Raw genomic sequence first — 23,419 nt, forward strand, 5'->3', positions numbered from 1 at the left:
AGCTGCACCGTGGTGAGACACAGCTCTAGGTCAGTCCTTGCAGTTTTAGCAGAAGAGGCTGCTGTTCCCATAACCTAGGTGTTAAGCCAACCCAACACACCTTATATCATGCAGACCTATCTCTGATCAAGTACAACAAAGAGAAGCTGCGTACTACCTGAACCAGTGGACTCCTTTCTTCTTCACAGACTACGCTACCTGGGGAGAAGCATTCACTGTTTTTTTTGACCTACTTCTACATAAGCATTTTCACTTATGTGCTCATACTTGAGCTGCTGGAGAGAACCAAACCTTTGTCTTTTATTCTCCTCATATATTGTTATGTTCAGCTTGCATTTCTATTTAGACAGTTTTTCACACCATTGCACTTTTTCCACTGTAAAATTTATCCTTTGGGAAAGGATATATAGTAAAGGCTAAAAAAACCAAACAGACCAACAGAGTTGCTAAGAAGTGAACTTATTTCATGTACCAAGTTCATTCTTAAGATTAAGATTTCCTATCTGTTCTCAGCCCTATTTCAGTTCAAACTGAGTTCAGTGAAGATTTCACAATTACTCAGATTAAGCTCCAGTTTGGGAATGGATTTTGAATCCTCTTTGAATTCAGGTTCTTCTTGGTTTGTACACCTTGCCCAGCCTCCCCGCCTTTCTCTGCCCTTTCACTGCAGTGCCCATTCGTGTAAATGTACTTTCTGATCTGAGAAAACCAAAAAGCACTAGTCCTTCCTTAGTCCTTCATTCCAGCTTTTTTTCCTGATAAAACTCATGCCGGCCACTAAAGATTAAAGAAAGGAAGTTTATCAAGCAACTTAGGCAGACACCTAAACACAGCATAAGCATGGAGTACCTGCCTTAGTTTGTTCTGAGAGTCTGAACCAGCACACTCTTGCACAGAGGTGCTGGCAAGCCAGGCGCTGAGCTGATGTGTCCTCCTGCGTTGGCAGCCTGGTGCGCAGCAGAGAGCATCTACTGTGCACTCATCGCTCCCGTGGTACCCAAGCAGGCAAAGCTTGGACACGCTGACTTGTGCTGTTTGGTGCCATCGGTCGCTGGATTCATAGATTTAAAACCCTATCCAATCAATGAAAAAGAATACTGAACAGAAAAATAGATTAAATAATTTACAAATGCAGTCACATCATTTTGGTGATGATCACCACCCTAGACTGACTACACCACCTGGGTAACTGGAGATTTCTGTATCGGTTATTTAATAACTAAACAAACTAGTTTTTTGAATACATTCACAAATTATTCAAACAGTATTAGAGAAGACGGAATTAAACCAAGGAATTTAGTCTCAGCTTAAAGAGGAAAAGGCTTCAGAAAGACAAAATGTTGTTTATAAGAAGAAAAGTATCCTTTTACAAGAGAATTTTTTTCCTCTTGAAGGAACAAAAACATCACAATGAAATGGCAAATACTAGTAAATCACGAGTGCTAAGTGACTTCTGTATGATTTCTCAACAGCAGTCAACATTGAATACAAGAGGCGAGCTCAGATTTCAGAGAATAAAATGTTCTGCACAGAGAAAGCGAGTGTTTTGCAGGATGAGCATAGCAGAGGAGTATCATTACTGATGCATCTTATTCTGCGCTTATTCAGTCTGGGTGGGTGTGCCTTCTGCATAACCATCTGATGTGTGATCTTACAGTTACATTACCCATGCCAAAATCAGTAACAAAACCTCTTAAATTAACTGATCTTTTTAGAGCAAAAGTAGCTTTTAAGTAATGATGCTAAATATAGTATATGCAAATACACGCACCAGCTTTTTTCAAGAGAATTTCAGCCATTCTTATTTATTTCTCTTATGAAGCTTTTACTAAAACTTCAAATGGCTTGATGAAAAACCATCAAATGTTAAAATTCCTAAGAATCGATAACAATTTTTTTCCCCATGACTGCACAACCTGGTCACGTACTGGTCTAGAATAAGAGACCTACCATGATTTCATTCATCTTTTCAGTACCTCTGTGTAACGTTCCACTAAAGCTTAACAATGGTAGATTGCTTGATTGATTTGGCAAATCAAATTAATTGCTTCCATAAAATTTGCATCTGATTTTTTCCTTACTTTTACTTCTTGGAAGAGGTTATCATAGATCTACAGAAGTTAAAAGCGGCTTTCACTGGATGCGTCCTTTTCAAAACCACGTACAGGAGCATCCACATGGGGCCAGATCAAAACTCTGTCTAGCCCAGGGATCCCATCCTCCCGTGCAACCCTAAGTGGTTGCCTAAGGAAGAGTAAAAATAGAACAGGCAAGATGCTTTTCCCTTGGGGACTTCCCAAGCTAGATGTGGTGTCCCCATATTAAGTAACTCTTAAGAGATTTCCCTTCTGTGAACTTCTCCACTACCCGCTGAACTCAAGTAAACTTTTATCATCCACAGCATCTGTTGACAAGGAAGCCTACTGCCCCTTTGTTTGGTTCATTGATTATTCATATAACGTGGGACACAGTGACTAGTTGAACCACTTTGTCCATGCCTTTGCGAGGGGTTTTCTTGTTTATTGGTTTGTTTTAAGCTCGCTACTTTGTCCACCTCTTCTCTTCATCCATCATCTCTCTTACAAGCTCAACTAAACCTGCAGCAGAAGCTATTCCTACTTTTGGTCAGAGAAATGCCATGAGGATGGAGATATTCCAGTTCCATAGATTTGATTTTGGGGGATTTTGGGGAGCTGAAGTGGGAGAGTGAGGAAAGGGAAAGTGATCCAAGTCCAAAGCTTCAGATGGTATTTACAACATTGGCAAACTCCATATTACCTCCAGCAGCACAGTGATGTGCCATTGTTTTTCCTATTCCTGATACTTCTTAACAATGCATGAGTTTTTTTTCTGGGTTGTTTTTGTTTTGTTTTTTTTTTGGGGGGGGGGGTGGTTGTTGGTTTGGTTTTTTTTTTGTTTTGGGCTTTTTTGTTGGTGGTGATTTGTTTCCTTTTTTCTTGGACTGGCATTGAACAGATGCTGTCACAAAACTCCTAACCCCATTATCTCCGGACTGAGCAGTATCAGCTGCCGCAGAACTCATCATTTTACACACAAAATTGGAATTTTCCTGTTCTCACTTAAGTAACCCAACTTTTCCTTCTATTTTATACATAAAAAAGAACACAGTTTCTGAAAAATTAACCTGCAAACTACTATTAAAAGCTGTTTACTAGAGTAGTCAACACTGGTAAATTTGGACAGATTAGGATTACTTTGTGGAATTGCAGAGTAATTTCCAAACTGCACAGATCTGTGATGAAAATACATCACATCTTCAAGTCAAACCACACATAAATACACTGTGCCTTCTGTTAACTTGAGCATTTTTAGCTAATGCTTTACCACGTACATCCCTCACCCCAGAAAACGATCACAGCTGAGAGCATCTTGCAAACATCAGGTCACGGAGTTAAAAAGGATATATTACTGCCCCATAAATCCGACAAGCATATTTCAGCGTTTATTCACAAGGCACAAGTGGCTGGCTGTAATTTAATAGCCTTTGCAAAAGCAGAAGTATTTTGAACTTAGCCTCCCTTTCCCCGCCCCAGTTAAACATTTTATCATATAACGCATTGGAATCCACGTCAGTTGATGCGTATCTGTACATACTGAGTTCAAAGGTGTGTTACGTGTTTACATTTGCAGGACGTTTTTTCTAGAAGGGAAAGGAGAGAGGAAATATCATCCACATTAGTCAACCTTCTCACTCTAGTTACAGCAATCGGCTGCAGCAGCTTAGAAAATTTTTCTTTCTGAGTCAGTTTCTGATACCACACTCCCTCCCCAAGCAGCCAGGAGCATGGGGAGGGCGCAGTCCATACGCCGGAGGGCAGGGCTGCCAGGAGGACTGGCTCTGTAAGAACATCTTGACATTCAACGAGAACAAAGTCCGAGTCCTGCCCCCAGGATGGACCTAACCCCTGCGATAGCAGGGCTGGGTGGAGAGCCAGGCCTGGGGTCCTGCTGGGCTGAACATCAGCCAGCAGCAGACCCCAGCCAATGTTGGCCAACAGCGCCTAAGACCGTATGAAATGGAGCATGGCCAGAAGGCTGATGGACCTGATCATCCCCCTCCTTTCCTCAGTGCTCATTACACCACGTCTGTAATGCTGCCATCTCCAGTTTGGTGCCCCCCAGTACAGGAAAGACATCAGTAAACTGAAAGAAGTTGAGTGGAGGCCGCTAGGAGGTCTTGAGCTTCATCACCCAGCTTGTTCAGCCTGGAGAAATGTTCTCTAGTTGGGTTTTCTTTTGTTGTTGGGTTTTTTTTTTTCTTTTTGTTTCTTAAAGACAACAGATCTCTATCATTTAAAAGAAACATGAAAAGTGCCTTTGTGTGGTTAAGTTTGGCTGCTACCTAGCACTCTTCATTTCCCCCTCCCCCCTGCCCCTACTTGTCTTCTAACCATATGGCGAGACATGATTTCATTTAACTGGTTTCAGTGACAAGATGAAAACAGTCCCGCAACCCTCTTGCCATATGCTTTATAAAAATATTTGAATTTGTTACTGCATTACCAATTACGTTTGTGTACCAATTACGTAGTGCTCACGGCAGAAAACCTATTAATGCTACTTTGAAGGATACTATGAGTGGTTCAATCAAGCAGCAATAACAATCAGAGTTGAAATCTCTGAAAGCAGTGTAACAATAGCATTAATCACAACTCAGGAATAAAAATGGCCAAAATTAGGGTTTTGTATGAAGTAGGATCCAGGACTGTCAATACCCTCTTCAGCTTTACTTTCCCTGTTTACAGAGTATGGTTACCAAACTCCCGTATCCATGGAAAACTTCAAGTAGTCATCTTCCACCAGTATTTAAATATAGGAGCTCTTCCTATTGAGTTGTCTGTGTACAGAAAAGCTAAATGAACGTCAGCAATTTCACGGTAAAATACATTAAAAATAATAAGATTGTGAACTTGCACATATATTCTGTATAATTGATATGAAGGTAACACAAGCTTATTCTTCTTTAGATGTCCTTCAACTTCCAACCTCAGATGCAAGCACTTTTTTTGTACAGGAAAAAAAAAAACCACACTAACAGAACATACAGGTTTTCTCTTTGCCTTCTTTCGTAACTCAGTGCTAATCATCCAAATTGCTTTCCTCTCTCTACTGCATTGTTTTATAAACTGCATTTAATCCTAGGGTGTTAGGGGATTGGTGTGCATGCTTAAAATGGATACAGGTGCCTAAGGTTTAGGTGGACTCCCATGGGAATCCTAAAAGGTTAGAGACACTTCTCTTAATACAAAGCAAAAGAGCACTGAAAAACTTTGTAAAGGCTTTGTATCCCCACAAAAGTTATTCCAGAGATATTGTAAGAGGATCAAAAATGAGGACTTTAAAAAAATCAACACCTTTCAGCAGAAAGCTATTACAACCTCCTTCAGCAAACCCTTCAGTTTTGTAGCATAACTATTTAAATTCCAATATAAGTCTATAGATCTGTTTCACTAAAGGTACCTGAACTGTTCTCGATACAACGAACGCACTGATGTCTTTTTTTTTTTTTTTCCAGATTTGTTCAGACTCCTCCTGTACACTCGTAGGTACAAGTATACAACTCCAAAGGTTTTTTCACTCTTACAGCAGAACCATCTTCACAAAATAGATAAATGGTAAATCAAACACCATCAAGAGTATAATCCCATAAAGGAAGTATAAATTATTCACCGTCCAGTTACTCAATAGAAAAAAAAAAATGAACAATCTCAAACATTTCTCTTAATGATCAGAAACTTCACCAAAAGATTCAATAGCACCACACCCAACACTTTATAGACTTTACACTGAAGAGTTGGAGCTAAGTTTCTAGCAGGCATGGTCCAAAGTCTGGAAGATATTTTATTGCCTACAACAGTTTTACTGGAATGATTTAAAGCTTATACAAATTAATGACATAAGTGAATATTTTACACGAAGAACAACAGTTTCACAAGGCTGATAAAATACACTCTATTTTCATTTTCTTTACCTCTGCATAACTGCTATCAGTATTAATAAAAGTGAAACATGTGAAATGAATGATCTTGAAATTAGTTATATCATAAACAAAATAAATACAGCAATTTCAATGTTTAGAATATGGCTATGCCCAGGAAGATTAGCTGCTGTAAATATTACCCATTTCTGTGAAAACGGGCATAGCCAAAAGAGAATTTCCACACTTACAAAGTCATAGGAACATTTCTAGAGTCATTCTGAAGTGAGGGTGCTGCACTTTTCCATTTCAAGAGAAGTGTCACTAGGAAACTCAGTTACCACAATAAAAGCCTATTACAACCACATGTGTAAAAAAAAAAAAATGTTATTTCCCTGGACATACAAAAAAAAAAAGCATCATTCATTGTTCTAATTAAATTTTGGGTAAATGGTTAGCATTTCAGCTTTCAAGACCCACAAAAAGCCATCTTTTATTCCTTTCATCTCAACTTGAATTCAAAGACAGTTTCTTAAACCTTTATGCTCCAGCCTTTGGGTGACTGACTCTTCAGTCACACAGGTATAAGCTGGAGACATTACACAGGTCTAAGTTTTGGGCTAACTACTATCATACGTCTCGCAGTGAAGCACTTGGCTTTCATCCAGTCCACAACTTTCTATTCTACACAAAATAAAAAGGCAGGAAAGGGTGGTTCCGTGTTGTGTGTTTTGGGTGTTTTGTTTTGTTTTTCTTTTTCTTTTTTTTTGAAGCCAAATTAGAACTAGGTTTTTCAACTCATTAAAATGTGTGTTTCTTGGAAAAAAAATCAGTACAGCAAATTCAGGTTCCGCTCCATCATACCCTCTTATTCTAAGCATGAAATACTTCAGCAAAAAAGTTTCCAGGAAGATACAGTAACCCTGCAAATATATTAGATATGGAAGACGACACAAGTGTGAATTCAGTGTTACCAAGAGCAAACACTAGCTCTGAGCTACCTGATCACAAACTGACTTGCACTGTCTCTCTCTCTGGCAGCGCGAGCCAATTTGTAGGCAGTCTGTCTCTCTCTCAAGTCTGCCTCCTTTAAGCAAAATACGGCAGCTCTTCCCAAGGCACAAAACGGTGTACAAGTCCCAAAAAAGTATCTCATCATTACACCTTAAGCTTCCAGCTAAGTCCCTTGCCAGACAGTTCAAAGATCTGAGCGTTACTGGCAAAGCAACCCCAAAAAACTCCTCCTAAGATTGAGAGGTGGTACTGCTTTCACGATTAAAGCTCTCCAAAAATCAGATTTCTAAGACAACAATCCTCCACTGAAAAAGACCATCTTTTCAGTGGTTTTTATGCAGATTGCCTTCTCTGGTGATCTATTCGGCAGTGGTACCATTCATCCCATAGAACAGAAATTTCACTGTGCCTTTGTTGACCCTGCAGAAGCAAGCACCCTGAGCAGGAAACACAAGTGGAATCAGGAAACACAGCGTATTGCCCAGCACTAGACAGGAAGAACATGAAAGTCATAAGAAACTATCAACTTTTATATATATATAAAAAAAAAAAACCAAAACCCAACCACAAACAACCAAACCAACCAACCAAAAAATACCAACAAACCAAACTCTTTTCTGATTCGAAACTAAAATCTACAGTTATTTTCCTACCACATGAAGAATGGGAAATTGCTAAAACACTGAACATAGAACTGGAAGAAGCTACATCTGCATTCAACCTCTCTCTGCTACTGCTTTGCTGCTATTTTCAGGAACCCTATTATATCAGCGCATTTAGTGGTTGCACCCAAAAAGGCAAGTGAAGCAACTTCATCACTGAAAGAAGGCGCTGGCGTTATTGTAAGTAATCTGAATGATGGGATAAAGAAGTTAGGTACCAGAGGATGCTTTGTGTTTGGCTTAGCTTGGCACGGGAAGGCTTCCTTTTCGAGATGGTTGCTTAGTAAGGGACAATAGCTGTGATATGGCAGGCAGTGATTCTGCATGTATGCTTAAAAATAGTTTATGTTGATATAGTGGGAGGTGACCCTGCCCATGGCAGGGGGTTAAAGATCATCACAAGATGATCTTTAAGGTCCCTTCCAACCCAAACCATTCTATGATTCTATAATAATTGTTCATTCTTATTTAATCAGAAGAAAACCCCATGAAATGTATCCTGCTCCAGATGGATGAAAAGATGCAGAATACATTCTTACAATCACATCACTTAGCAACTATTTCATTTTCTCCGGATTTATTTTAAGAGCATCCAATCTCTCAAAAAACTTTTTTTGTGGCATTTTAAATTCAGAAAGCATTATTTCTGATCTGAAATAGAGGGCCTGTCTCAAAAACTCAGCTTCTGAAATGCATGAACACGAGGCTGAACACGACAGGTAACAGTTGTTACTTCCCTCCAGTTGACTCCGGTAGTTACATACGCTACGGAAGGCACGGCATCCAAATTTTTCCAGAGTTGCTTTTTGCTTTAGGAAATAATGAAAAATAATTGTGCTAAATAAACATTAAATTGGTAAGTTAAAGCTATCCAAAAGTTAGAAATGCCAGGGCCAGAGTCAGAGCTCCGTTATTTCATCTCATGTATGCACTTAATCCCACTTCAGCAAGACTTTTCCAACAGGGTTTTCTGTTTGCCTTATACGATGTGCACTTTATTTAGCATACAGGATTGATAATAAATATGTGTAGAAGTATAGAGCAGCAAAAAGTTGAAGGCCTTATCCAAATACTGAGTACTGCTGAGATACTTCCAGCTATCTTTGGAGACAATTTTTGAGTTTCGTTCAAGACCTACTCTAAATATAACACTGTAGTAATAATTTTGATTTGATATTTCATTGAAGAATTAAATTAATATAGGAAAACTTCAACATCAAGACTCAGGGACTTGCAGTATCTTTAAAAAAAGCTTGTTATTTAGTATTAAGGTAGTGAACTGTTTCATCATTTTTTTCCTTAGTTTAATATTTTCATCTATAAAACCACTATTGTTTGGATTTATCAGTACTATTTAATGAGATTCTTTAAGTGGATACCTCACTCTACAGAATTAGAATTTTTTTCAGATGGAAGAAATAACTCCCTTGAAAGACAAGACAAATTTTAATTATGCCATCCATCTGATTATTGAGGCTGCCTCCTTTTAAAACTGTGATTTGGGATAACACATGCCGTCAGAATAGAAGTTTGGTGTCCGGCTAAGCAAATCCTCACTTTTAACTGCATGGCATGATTTTACTCAGAACTCTTCCACAGCTGGGAACAACTGGGTGTGTCACCTCTAAAGAGCTGGGTAAGGAAGTGCTTAACATTTTTAAATAGTAACCATGCTGACAACTGAGACCCACTAAGCTCGTATTACATTCTGACTTTGATAGAACTAAAAAAGAATCAAATGAAGTATTAAGACCTTTCGTTACTATAAAAACAAACAAACAAACAACAACAAAAAAAAACCAACGACAATCTGCTGGGCTTTAAAATAACAACTCCTCTGATTAAAAATAATAAGATCCTAGGCTAAAAAAATCAAATATACTGGACGAACTGAAGAGGGACACATACACGTTTACACAAATAACTAGCCACGAAACAAGAAGATACGCACATAACTGCCAGACATGGTATGTGAGGAATAAATCCATCTGGATAATCTTTATTGGAACACATGACACATTACTGTACTGTACCATTGAACAATAACTTCTGCAGACTTACAGAAAAACTGAACTATAAATCTCAGACGTTAATCCACACTCCCATTTTCTTTGGCAGAAAAGAAACCATCCATGCCAGTATATTTTTCCACATCACCCAACTACTAAGCTCATCGCTGATCTGGCGAAGCATGAGGTTTGCAAGGCTTTGAACAGCAACCAGTAATTTTAACCAGCCCTCTTCACACAAACTTCTAAACAATAAAATTTTAAGGAGCTTTTTCTTTGCAAAAAGGATAATCACATAATCACTTGGAACCGAGAATCTGGATATTTAAGAGGATTCTTGCCTCTCCTGTCCCAGATACTAGTAGTAATTACAGAGGAGGGTTCCACATTATGGCTGTGCATCATCTCAGTTACAACAGAAATCAAAATGCAAGTGAAAGTTGCAAACTCCTTACCAGATAGGAAGATTATTTTCTTAGTACAGTTTCTGGCAAGCCATCAGGAACACGGGGTCTATGCCTTAACTCAGGTGACACAAGAACATTACACCACGTGCAAATAAAGAGTTTGATATTTCTTAACGGCTTGGCATTATTGTTGATGAGACAGAAAGGCAGAGCATGTTTAGCAAAGGTACAGTGAAAGGCAGCAAGCACACAAGAAATGAGGTATGAGGAGAAAATAACTTTTCCTGCTGGGAAGGAAGCCTGCCCAGTCGGGACAGGACAGCGGTCTGAGATGCCAGCAGCCTGAGGGTGAATGAATTCCCCCAAGGCAAGAAGGAGGTTGTGCCACACACAACTGCCAGGCAGCAGGCACAGGAGGAACAGAGGGAACACCTCGTCATAAAGCACATCATCCTCAGAGGGGTGGTGTTCCTCCTGCAGGACCTGCCCAGCACCAAAGACATCAGAGCAATTAGACAAGCCTACAGGAGGCAGAGGCATGGAGATCCAACCTCCCAGCCAGTGTCAGAGACTGGTTTTGCTCTGACATAAGATGACAACTCTCACGTCCTCCTCAGCAAAAGCAGCGGACCCACCTTTTCCATGGTACCTTCCTCTTCTCTATTTTCCACATACAAGGCAAATCAGGCATCCTCTGATGCCTGGCACTACGTAGATGTATCCTACCAGCGTGCTGCTCTCAGCCATCCCCGCCTGAAAACTGTTTAAGCAACAGTTTATTTAATCTATTTTGGGTAGATAAAAAGCACGCGCTAACCGTGGTGCAACAGCAGAACACAGCGAGAGTGCCGAGGTGTCAAAATACACACTGCTTCAGGCACACGCTAATGTTACGCTGTACAACCTATCGCAGCTGGTTTAAGATGCGGGCAATTAGCCTCAGGTGACAGCGGCAAAGTGAATTTGCTTAGGAATGTCAGAAAGCCAAAAATGAAATGCAGTCTTCTACAAAAATCAGCATATATATAAAAAAAAAAAGTTTTCCCTCTTTGTGAAGAGAAATGATTTACTGGATTTATTGTTAACGCGGAGTCCAAGGTTAACAGAGGATAATGCAAAAGCAAGACATGAAACAATATCCCTTTTCTGAGGCCTGGCGTCCTACAAGTTTTGAAGACATTTGTAATTCAGCTCGAATATACGAAATTCCTTATTTCTAGTAAATAACAATAATTAAAAAAATAGATCAGGTAAAGTTCCTGATCAGACAGCATTTCTCTCCTGACACACATATGACTCTCTCTGGAAACCCTCTGAAAACCAGCTTGCCCTCTGGGTAGTCAAGTGATGCATAATTAACTTTTCAATGGAGAAAGTTATCTTCGTATAACTTATTTCCTTCATTTCTTGGAATCAAACTTCCCTATCCGATCCCTCCCCAAACTCCTAAACACGTCAAAATGTGCTAGCATCATTAGGTAACCACTTTACAGCATGCTCAGATGCAGAAGTTTTGAATTACTCTATGAGCATTTTACACACACTGTGGGACTGTCATTTGATAAGTAACGCGCGGAAAATCAAACATACACTGAAACAAATTAAAAGAGCATGGCTATACTGCTGGCAGCTCTTTCGACTCTTAACCCAGACCCCTTGCGTTGCTGTCCATAAGAACTGCTCGAGAGTTAAATCTGGGTTTTTGAAAAACACTAACTAATCCACTGATGAGTAGGTATGATGTAAAAGCCCCATTGTCTTATGATGACTTCAAATTCCAGCTTACTCTCTGCTCCTGGAGCCTGGAAGGGAACTGGCAGAGCTGAAAGGACCCAAAAAAAACCCCCACTTAGAGACCCACTGGATGCATTTCATGGCTGACCTCACTTGGGCGCCGCGGTTAACGTAGGGACGAGTTGGACAACATACCTTGCACAACAGTTGGCTAACTCGACCTCCCTGGGGTTTCAGCTTGTCGCTATTGACGCTGCTGAAGACCAGCTCCTGCCCGCACCTCCAACCCTTCCCAGCTATCCCCTTCCAGCAAACCTCCACCAAAAATAACTTTAGCAAGGGTTTTGCGGACAATTAAAGCATGGCAGAGGTTAGCAACCCTCCAGCTTTTGGCATGACATAGGAACGAGGAGGGAGAATATGGGCGTCCTGGAAAGGCGCCAAATCCCTAAACACCACATTAGCGAGAAATTACGTTTCGGGCATGAGTCAAAGATTGGAAAACGCGTTGCCTTCTCAAGTATCAGACCTCAAAATGGTACGAACTTTCATTCTGAAAGCAGGCAGAGAGTATGTCAACACGCTACCACCTGATCCACCTACAAGAGATTTCTTTCTAATTAAAGCGGTTATGTGTCATTTCACAATATTTTTTCCCCCTTGTTTTTACAGAAATATTACTGCCTATTCCTCTTTGATAAATCTGGTAACTTAAGACAAGAATCAGTTCTTAACATTTAACCTGACAGTTTTCCAGCAAAACTCACTAAAGCTTCTCTTTTATTTTTGGAGACTTAACAATAAATCCACCCCTTCTACCGACACAATAAAAACAGCTAAAACTGTAAAAAAGCAAGATGCCCCGAGACGATATTTTTCCACAACACATTTGTCTTAAAACACCTGTTAATTGTCTATATAGACACCTGCAGACGCTCCACCTGAATCTCCCAGAAACTAGTAATAAAACTTGTATTGGGAGACACAGCAGTCCTGAAATCTGAGAATCCACTTACTATATTTCAGAACCAAACCACTGCTATTTCACAGGAAAACTCTTTTCTCTGTAAACATGACAATTACCCTTTGTGCAATTCAGTACTTGGTTTCTACTCACACACACACACTCCTTGACAGGAGATGTGACATTCGGTGACAAAAATCTGATTAATTTTCGGAGTGGGAAGACCAGGGGTGCTTTAGGAACGTGGTACCAGAGCCTCAGAGCTGTTCAGATAAGTAACAGAAGTACCACCTCAGCCTTTCAGATTTTACTTCGGTAATCTCTAAGCATAAAGGGAAGCGATGCTTCCGATATCATTTAACAGCTAATTTTGCTCCAAGTTTACAATAGCCTGAAAAGCTTCCCTCTCATACATTAAACGCTGAAAATATTCATTAACAATTAGCTTGCTTGTAAGGCATAATAACACTTCATTTTTTAAATTAAATTTGTGCAATCTTATCTACCAGCCTTAACAACGCTTAAACCCTCACCACAGTATTCAGAACTGCTCGTACCAGATTAAAAGAAAAATTTTCCATAGGCAAACATTAAAAAAAAAAAAAAAAAAAAAAGGACTGTTAAACAGCTTAGAGGGAGAAGGAAAGGGAAAGAACAAAACCACAAAACTCACTTGACTGTAACTCGATTGGACAAATCCTGGAGATCTCCTGGGTGAAAAAGCTGAGCTTCTTTCAGTCCAATATTTTCGCACGCTTTCAGAAAAACATTTATGTTATCCTGCGAAGAGAAGTAGAAAGCAGTTGCTCAGTTAAAAGCACTAAGCAGGTTTTGCAAGATGATTAGCGCGAGCCTTTAAATGTCAAAGTCCAGCTCACGGAAATAATCCTGAAAAAAAGCAGTCTTCTGGATCATAAACGCAGGTCGTTTCTCAGGCGCAGGGGCAGGCTGGGTTGCGATCTCGGTGACTGAGGGGTATGTTAAAGATTACCTGGCATAAGGCAGTGGCGAGCCAGTAGGCAGCAATCTCCACTTTGATGTCAGCTCTGCTCAGCAAACAAACGCCCTCTTCCTAGCTTTGCACGACAAGCCTCACCTCTTGCCTTTAAAAATAACTCCAGCTACTGACATTCACCACCCAGAAACTCTTGGCAGGGGAGGAAGAAGAGGAGGGACGCGCTGTTTCTATGCTCACAGACCGACGAGGGAATACTGCACCTGGAGCCTGGGTTTGGTTGCTGAGCAAAGCTACGGAGAGACAGAAACCAAACTGTATTCAGCTCTGCTGCTTCCTTACTTGGGGGGTTTTCCCCTCCTTTGCGTTCCTCCCCTTCCACTCCACAACCTGCCCCCCCCCGCCCTTCCCCCCCAGATCACACCAATATCTACCGAAATATAGGTGCGGTGTATCACAGCACCCACTCGCTGCACCTGCTGCAGATCAACCGAATGGCAAGAGCAAGGTTAAAAAAATAAAAATAAATCTGACGATATAGAGAGAGATTATACAACTTGTGATCTCTTTCCACTTCATAAACAATAGGCAAGAAATTCCTTCTCGTTAAGGCGGAATGCTATCAACAACAAAAGAATGTGCCCTCTTGCGCACTTGCTCCCTTCAGCTGGAAGCCACGGGAAAAGGTACACAAAGTTACTTAATCCTAAAACTACGCACAGCCCTGTCATTCAAAGGGTTTTTAAGTGAAGGTACTGGCATCAGAGTTTCACAGTATGGAAAAGCTCCGCTTCACCAGTTTAATACACTTTAAACTTTTTTTTTTTTTTAAACATATATTCGCTGGATGTTACAATTATTCCATAATTTAAAATTTATTAAAAAAAAAAAAATCCAGAGAGAGAACAGCAGCTGCTTCTAATACAGACTTTAAAAAGTAAAATAAATACTTAAAAAAAAAAAGTAAAGCAAACCCAAGAATCCCCACAACCTTCTGTTTTGAAGGTCCCTAGGATTCTAGTATTTCTTATCAGTCTGTAAACATGGCTTCATTCAAGGAAAATACTTGAACAAGGTATTCCCCATGCAGGCTGCAGGCTCCGCGTTACCACATCCGAAAGATCGCCAAGTGTCTCGCGCCGTGAAGGTTATGCCCCAAAGCCTAACGGGGGCTGTTCTGCTGGGGCAGGGGAGACAACATGACAATGATGATGGGGGACATGACACGATGGTGGATGAGCAGAAGGGGCTGAGAAGGATGGAGGACAGGCAACCTCACCTCTGCCTCGTCACCAGATCCTGCGGTACCCAAGGGGCTGCTGGCACAGGTGGCCAAGGTAGGGCTTCACATTGGGGATGCAACCTCAAGAGAGGCTTTTACTTTTCCTTCCCATGCAACGCCCCTACAGGGAAAGCTGGCTAAATATGGCATTTTTAGTCAATTAATAATTGTCACATTAGCACCAAAACCCCAAGGACTTGAGGAGGCATTGTTTCTTCTGCATGCAAGAGACCACAGGTTAAAGTCCCATTGAGAGAAGGAGAGGAACTACTTGTTAAACAACAAGACACATGCAACTATCAGGTCAGTATTTGGGGCTCTGAGGAGTGCAAGAAACAGGCAGGGAAGCCAACAGAAGAAAGCAGTACAGCAGAATAAACAAGCACTTGCAAGATCATGAACAGAACTGACACCAACACCAAGGCAGCATGCCCTGATTGGTCTGACCAGGCACCAAAACTCAGGAGTAAACTCCCAAACTTACGGGTTATGTCAACTGAACTGCGGAGAATGAGCACATTGTGCAGGTAAACAAGGAAGAAGACTCAGAGATTTAGAGAAATGGATGCTGCCTACACCCTGAGTGCAATGAAAACAAAGCAGAGGAATTGCTCATCAGCGGCTGCTCGGCTGCACAACTACCAAACTGTTGGGAGTACAAGAGAATTACCTTTGAAGGTGTCGCAGCAATTAAACCCATCAAATACCAACCTTCTGATAAACAACACTGACAGCCCCTGAGAATATCATCACCCACATGAGTCAAGACCTTCAGAAACGGGTCAGAGGCAGGGGGAGACAACACAGGAGGCAGAACACAGCTACTCTGTGCAGGATAAAACATGGTTCAAAATCCGCCTCCCCCCAGCTCCCAAGCCAGCAGTTCGATCACACCTACCATCTCGCAGGTGATTGCCCCAACACCAGCTCTCCTCCACTCAGGGCCTGGAATTCACCCCCAGAGCATCAAGAGAGGTTACCCAAAAGGATATTGTTCAGGTTTGGATATTGACACAAAAAGGTAGAATTTCAACAAATCAGCACTTCTAAATACTGTCCTTGCCAAGTTATTCTTGACCATCCCTAATCATCGTAGTAAATCACAGAAGCTAAAGGTCTTGAAATAGCTAGCAGCCGTTTTAAACCCTACCAGAATAATGAACCTGAAAATGAATTTAAAATAGCACCACAGAAATGAGCAGAAAAAAAAATGACAAGCTATCAACCTTGCAATTAGATTTATCATTAGAAATGTGAACGTGAACATTGTTCAGTGATTAATGTGCTCAAATATAGAAGCCATCATGCTATTCCTTTTACCAACATAACTGTACTTTAAGAAGACTAATGGTCGTTACCTCTTCAGCTCCAAAGGGTATATTGCAATCTGAATCTCATCGTACTCCACAAAAAGGGTTCTTTTCAGAACTCAAAAGCCTGGAGAAGCACAACATACCAGGCCTAGCGCCCCGGTGACCACAAGTCACCCAAGCAGTGTGCTTGAGAAAAAAAGGGTTTCATGCCTGCGTCCACACTCCGCCTCTGCCACCAAGGGCTTCCCAGTCTCTGTAAATGAGGGCAGGATGTTTAAATTTCAGAAATGTTCAAATTAGCAGAGTTGCGGAGAAAGAGCAGTATGATGAGGGGAAGACAAGGGCCCTATATAATGGAGAGAACTGGAGAACCTGGTTCCAGTCACACCAATAAAATGGAGTATGAGAGGCAATACTGCTGCCATCTACCAGAATGAGGGGAGCAACACCAGAAGGGAAGAGAAGAGCTGCCAAGTCCAAAAGCAAGGATCCATGGTCAGGTAGATCAAATACATTTATGCAGAAAACATAAGGCTTCTGACCACTAAAAAAAAGAATGCTTCTCAACTGACTAATAGGGACAAAATCAACTAGATGATTTTAATACAGAGCTTGACCAATACATTTCTGTGAGCATCTGCAGTTGGAATTAGCATCATACAATTACAGGTCTTAAATGACAACAAAAACAAAGCCTAAAGCCTTAACCACAAAATTCAAGTACAATTCCCTTATGTTATTACTACTTCTAAGTGTTTTGGTGGGAGGAGGTGGAGAGGTTGGAATGAGACTGGGGGGCGGGAGGGGAGGCTGAATTTTTGAATTTTTTTTCCCCCAGACTACTGCATGATAAAACAGCAGAGCATTTCAGATACTCCCAGCACGACTGGAGTTTCCCACACCCTAACAGACTTACATTAAACACACACCGCGGAACGCTGACTAGGTAGAGCTATTACCTTTCAGCATTTCATTTTTGCCTCAAACTTCAAAGTAAACCGCACCCAAAAACTCTGTAAAAGTCGAAACACGGGAGAGACGGAGCCAGCAGTGGGAAGCAGGTCATCCACGAGCAGGCATTTAAATACCATCGTTCAGAGGAATGGCAAACAACACCGCATGCTTTCAGGCATGCACCTGCCTTTCTGGTCCCCACAGGGCATCACTAGTCACAAAACCTTCCCTCTATCTGTTGCTAAAGCATCCCCCTCTAACGAACGTTGAGAAGGAGATTGAGATGGCATGGCCCATATAGAAAGTGAGACTATGGTCCATGCCCTCCCTCCAATGTCCTAGAAGAGTGGGGTTGCCCTTCTCACTCCTGCAACCTCATGGACGTGAGGAGAGGAAAGAGCTGAGTTTTCCTTGCCCTTCCTGGCCAGCCCTAAGTGCTGCTTCTGCTCCTTGGCAAGGGGCAGGGTGGCTGCGCCAGAGCTCTGCAGCTCCAGCACGTGAATGTGGTGGGAAGAGCAGGTTTGCTGTTGCAGGGCTCCTCATTCCCATCACTATCCTCCAGACTGCGAAGAAGAAGGCAGGCAGTCGCTGTATGGGAAAACATGACGATATGAACACCTTCCTTTAAAAAATAATAATTAAAAAAAGTAATCTAAAAAATTAGGGGATCATGACTAGCAATAGTCATAGAATCACAGAATGGTTGGAGTTGGAAGGGACCTTAAAGATCACCTAGTTTCAAGCCCCCTGCCATGAGCAGGGACACCTCCCACTAGACCAGGCTGCTCAAAGCCCCATCCAGCCTGGCCTTGAACACCTCCAAGGGTGGGGCATCTGCAGCTTCTCTGGGCAACCTGTTCCAGTGCCTCACCACCCTCACAGTAAAGAATTTCTTCCTAATATCTAATCTAAATCTACCTTCTTTCAGTTTGAAGCCATTACCCCTCGTCCTATTGCTCCACTCCCTCATAAAGAATCCCTCCCCATTTCTCCTGTAGGCCCCCTTTAGGTACTGGAACTCTGTCATAAGGTCTCCCCAGAGCCTTCTCTTCTCCAGGCTGAACAACCCGAACTCTCTCAGCCTGTCTTCATAGGGGAGATAGTCCATCCCTCTGTTCGTCTTCGTGGCCCTCCTCTGGACTCGCTCCAACATGTCTTGGATGCAGTACTCCAGCTGTGTTTGCAACTGTTATCAGCTCCTACTGTTTGTCACCAAGGCAAGAACTTGAGACAAAGATGATGTGGCATTATGAAAAGGAAGACAAATGTATAGCGCTGGTGAGGTGGTGGTGGGGAAGTACATAGGTTCCTCAACACATAAAAACACAGGGGAAAAAAGAAAGGGCACTTCTAAAATGGAAAAAAAAATAGCAAGAGCAACAGGGAAATGAGGGAAAAGACAGGAGTAGACATGCAAAAACAATCAAAAAAGAGCTGACTTTAAGTAGGAGAAAAAAAAACCCAACCTGAGAAGGGGCATACAGTGGGTAAAATACAAAAAGAATTTTAAAAATCTCTAAAGTAAAAGAGCATGAAGTAAAAGGTAATTAAGAAGAGAGGTCTCCATATAAGAATGTTTAAATCCCAACTTATTTTGACTACTTGCATGCAATGCAACATCACACTAAATTTGGCTTGTGTATTTGAGCTGCAATTTAATTAAAAAAATAAATCCCTCATTATCGTGATTATCTGGGTGGGGCATGAATATTAATTTAAACAAGTGTGTAAATACATTCGCTTTCTTTAGGGTGCAGCCATGCTGTGTGGTAAGTCTTCTCCCTAGCTAACTGTTTCTCTGAAACCCTACGCATGCACCGAAACACAGCGAGATCTCATAGGGGATACAAGTTATGGCACATCTTTCAATTCAGTTGGCATCTGGAAGAAAAACAATTTAATTAACACCGTGTTTTTCTGTTTTTCCTGGCTGCATCAGCCAATAGATGAAGACAGTCTGTCATCTCTTACTCTTATGCAAATAGTCACCATTTTAGTTAAAGCCTTTGCCTCTACTGCTATACAAGCTCTGTTTTGGTTTGGTTTTTTTGTTGGGGTTTTTAGATTTTTGGGTTGGGGTTGTTTTTTTGGTTTTTTTTTTTCAGAGTAGGAAGGGGAAGGATGGAAACATAATTTCATAATGACACCTGATGCTCCCAGGACCGTGAAGCCTATTTGCATGGAAGTATTACAGCATCATGCAGACTGCGATCTGGTGCCAGAAGTTGTTTTCCATTTCCAGGCTCACAAAAAAAGGAAAGAAAAAACTACTTAGTACCTACAGTGCCTAGCAACAAAAAGTGGTGCAGTTCTTTGGCTACAGAATTCTGAAAAATCATCTGAATAGATCATCTTTAACAGGCATGTTTCTTAGCATTACATTTATGAAGATGTTTGGAGTCGTCTTGAAAGCTTATACTCTGTCTCCTTCAGCTCTGCATTCAAGACAAACCCTCCGTAATGGCACCTGCATCCCCATCAGTAAGGGCCTATTTCCATTACAAAAAGAGGTATTTTTTTAAAAAAGCAGAAAGTGTTTTTCATAGACGCAGCATTATACTGACCAGTAAAGCTGTCTCAAGTCCGTTTAATACAGAATTTGCAGCTGCATTTCGCAGCAGCATCGCTGCACAGCTACGCGCTGTTTATATTCGGAGGTGGGGTAAGGGAAGAAACCTACAGCAGGAGCTCGTTGAACAAGTCAGGTAACTTGCTCTTCCTCGGAGGTACGTTTCGGTTATTAGGGCTGGCTGCGGGTGGGGGCAGAAAGGGTGAGGGGGAGAGCAGGGAACGGGCCTGAACCAACCTTGTGGTCTGACCACAGGCCTGGGAGCCAGGAACTCCCAATTACCACCTTGGCCTTGCACTTGGGGATGCTCAGTCACCTGTCACCCACACACCCCTGTCTGTAGACTGCGATCCCAGCTCCTGCTGTTTCTCTGAAGGCTGCTAACGGGTTCGACCTTGAACTGAAAGGAGGAGGAGAAGTGGGTGGAATGGCTAAACTACTTGTTCCCTCCCTTTTGGGGCCCAAAACTAAAAATAATAATTAAAATGCTCATCCTGCAGGCATAATTTGACTTAGAGTGACCTCAAGGCTTCTGTTGGGTAAATTATCCCACCTATAACAGCATGCACAGAGCACTGTATTGGCCAAAGATCAGAAACGGTGCTAATTGCTTTGCCACTCCCCTCTGTGTGCCCTTCGTTGTTTTTCCACATTGGGTAAAATAATAAGTTACTGTGATCCTCGACGCAGGGATTCCCTGCCCCAGCTCTACACACAATTACAGATACCAACTCTTTTAACGATTCACTTCCAGCTTTCCTCTCAAAAAAGCAGGTGTTCCTGTCGCTAGAATACAGGAATGACACTTTCTGCATAAACTCTCCCCTCACCTTGGTGCTCCCAGTACTAATAACTGTAAATCATCGTGTTCCACTTCACCATTGAAATTCACGTGTCTCAGGGCTCAATCATTATGGAAACCACATTCTGAAGCAGCCTTAGATAAGTACCATTCTGGTTTTGGACAAAAAGGCCCATCCATCCCTGAAACCCCAACTCCATCTGCAATGACAGTAGCCAGTCATCACGGATCACTGTAAGACCAAGGTGTGTGTGGAAGGATCATCCCCAGAGTTTGTTCCTCAGCTCCTGGAACTGCCCACCAACGTGTGTAACAGCCAGCAGAAGACCTTTGCCCAGCTCACCCCATTGCCTGCAACCTCTTGCAGCGCTGAGCTCCAGAGTTTCATTCCAGCGGGACTAATGGGATTAAGGAAAACACACAACAAAAATTAATGGGCTTTTTTTTTTTTTTTTTTTAAGCAGAACTTCTGAGTTGACGGTTTTCGAGGTCCTTGACACAGGAAGGGCCCAACTGTCCCCAGTGATTCAAAATCCCTCCCAGGCCCACGTCTCTCACTGTGCAACAGCATAACCTTTGCTATGACATTACAGCCCTATATTGCAGCAACGTCGTCTACCAAATGAGCCTTCTATTGATAAGAGAGAGAGCGAATACCAGGTTGTAAACTGCAGGTGAGTTTCTGGCATGTCACTGGTACCAAATAAGGCCAGCTGGAAAGCAGAAGGGCAAGAGTACAGCACATGGGCACAGGGCAGGCATGCCCTGTTATTCGAGAGAGGTCTCTGTACTTCACAGCTTCATCCCATTTTGGACAAGACAAAGGGAATTTAGCCCTCCCACTTGCAGGACATTCTTACTGTAAAGAAAGTATAGGCTCTGAAAGACAATATGGAATAACCATCCCAGGCTATTCCGTGTTTAGACAAGCCTTAACTTTCCCACCAGTTACTTGCATTCCAGTCAAGGGGAAAAAAAAAAAAAAAAAAAATAATAATCAAGTGATGTGCTTTTCACCCCGAACGGTTTATACAAAACAGACTTTATAAGCGAAGTGTGTAAAATACTTCAGTGCCAAGTCACCCCACTACACAGAACTGGAATGACAGTAATCCACTTAAAGGTGAAACTCCCCTGAAGCCTAATGAGTACTAAAAGAAGTAAAGACCTCTTGTTCTCAAAACACAAAGTTTTGGCAGAGATTGCTTTCCCCCTCTCCTTTTTTTTTTTTATTTGTAAACAGAAGTTTTTTCTGTTTTGCTCACACAGGTTAACCATTTGCTAGAGATGAAATTCAACCGCTCTGTACACAGGGCTTGAAACAGAGCAAGTTGTCTCAGATCCTCAATTCACGTAGTCCCTGATTTTTAGACTACGAGTTAGCACTTCACTCTTCCTAAAAGAGAATTTGGAAGTTTCCTCTAACTTTGCTTCCTTCAGCAGCCAAACTTCTTTTGTTTCTCAAGAGGATTAGCATCCTACTACCTTGTTTAACCCTTCCTGCCCTATGTGGGCTCATCCCGTAGTGCAGAGAAGCTCCCAAATAAACAGGCAGATTTGGAGATGATCTACCTCGCAGCCCATCTGAACTCCCGCATTAATGCCAGGCTTCCTCGTGTCCTCCCTGTCCTCATGCCCCACAGAAAGTGAGCTCGGTGACCGCAGCTGCAGCGGCTCGGCATCCTGCGTTCGGCAGCATTTGGTGTTGGCATCGTATTTGGGAGCTCTTTTACATACACATCACCGGAGGAGGGTGATTCAGCACGGGCACACAGGCACGGAGGTGTTCAGACAGGCGTTAAAAGATGTGGTATGAGGATTTCGTACCAAACAAAGGAGTGAGTAGCACAGCTGTACAGCTCCAGCACTGATACCACAGGGAAAAAAAAAAAAAATAAATTGTCGCCGATGCAATTAACATCTACTTTCTTTGGAAATTGCCATGAGTTTTAAGCACCGCACATCAATAAAGTATTTGACAAGCCAGGAAGAAAAGCACCGTAGTGTCCAGCTGATGAAGATTTAACACAGATAAACACCCACTGCCGCAAGAAATCTGAAAACCGCACTTCCTTGGCAAAGGGAAGAGAAATCAGATGATGAATGTCTCAAGTATGATTTAAGGTGTGTACCTTTTCTACGTGGTTGACATTTTTTTTCCAGTTAGGAAGGAATGTTTCTTTACAAACACAGAAACAGTCATCAGTTATTTAAGGAAATAAAAATAGCATACAAATGGCAGAGTATACCACAGACTACACCTGACTGAGTTGATAAATGGAAATTTTTTGCAGTTTGTTTGGCAACCATATTTATGTATTTTGTTAAGCGCTGGCAAGTTAAGGCAAAAAAGGTCATACTTTTTCAGAGCTTTGGTTTAGAGCAGGGAGGGGCATGAAAAATTTCCACATTAGAAAGTTCTTGCTGCCAATCATACTACTTTATAGTTTGTTTACAAGAATTTTTAAATTAATTAATTAGCATTTTGACATCTCATCCCAGTAACAGGCTGGAAGCATCAGTTTGCAAGACATGATCTCATTTAAAGCAGCCCCAAAATACTACTTCTGATTGATGGAGATCAACCGACAGGCGCAGCACTTGCCGTCCGCTGACAAGAGACCACAGCAAGTAGTTAAACCGCCATTTCTTGGGGGCTGCGCTCATTTAATTTCTCCCCAGTAACGTCTCCTAGATACATTTCACTTCATCATCACCCACCCAAAACCTGTCAAGTTCAATCCAGCGTCTGGGTTTCATTCTGCCTGATCGAAGTCTTGAGCAGCTACTAAAAATGTCACAAAGAGTTTGCATCA

At 41.7% G+C, this 23,419-nt stretch overlaps 1 protein-coding gene across 14 annotated transcripts in view; it reads right to left on the bottom strand.

Moving 5' to 3' along the window:
- LMO7 (LIM domain 7) overlaps positions 1–23,419 on the bottom strand; it is a 139,322-nt gene that overhangs the window by 65,272 nt on the left and 50,631 nt on the right. For 8 of the 14 annotated variants that reach the window (XM_074564052.1, XM_074564043.1, XM_074564035.1 and 5 more), the window contains exon 4: positions 13,402–13,508. In XM_074564052.1, the coding sequence (XP_074420153.1) occupies positions 13,402–13,508 (107 nt within the window). Of the gene's footprint in view, positions 1–10,665; positions 10,786–13,401; positions 13,509–13,606; positions 14,028–23,419 lie in introns of those variants that run through there. The other 6 variants (XM_074563969.1, XM_074563945.1, XM_074563961.1 and 3 more) reach the window with 4 other exon arrangements.

Source organism: Larus michahellis, chromosome 1 (assembly GCF_964199755.1).
Source record: "Larus michahellis chromosome 1, bLarMic1.1, whole genome shotgun sequence".
NCBI classification, from domain to species: Eukaryota; Metazoa; Chordata; class Aves; order Charadriiformes; family Laridae; genus Larus; species Larus michahellis.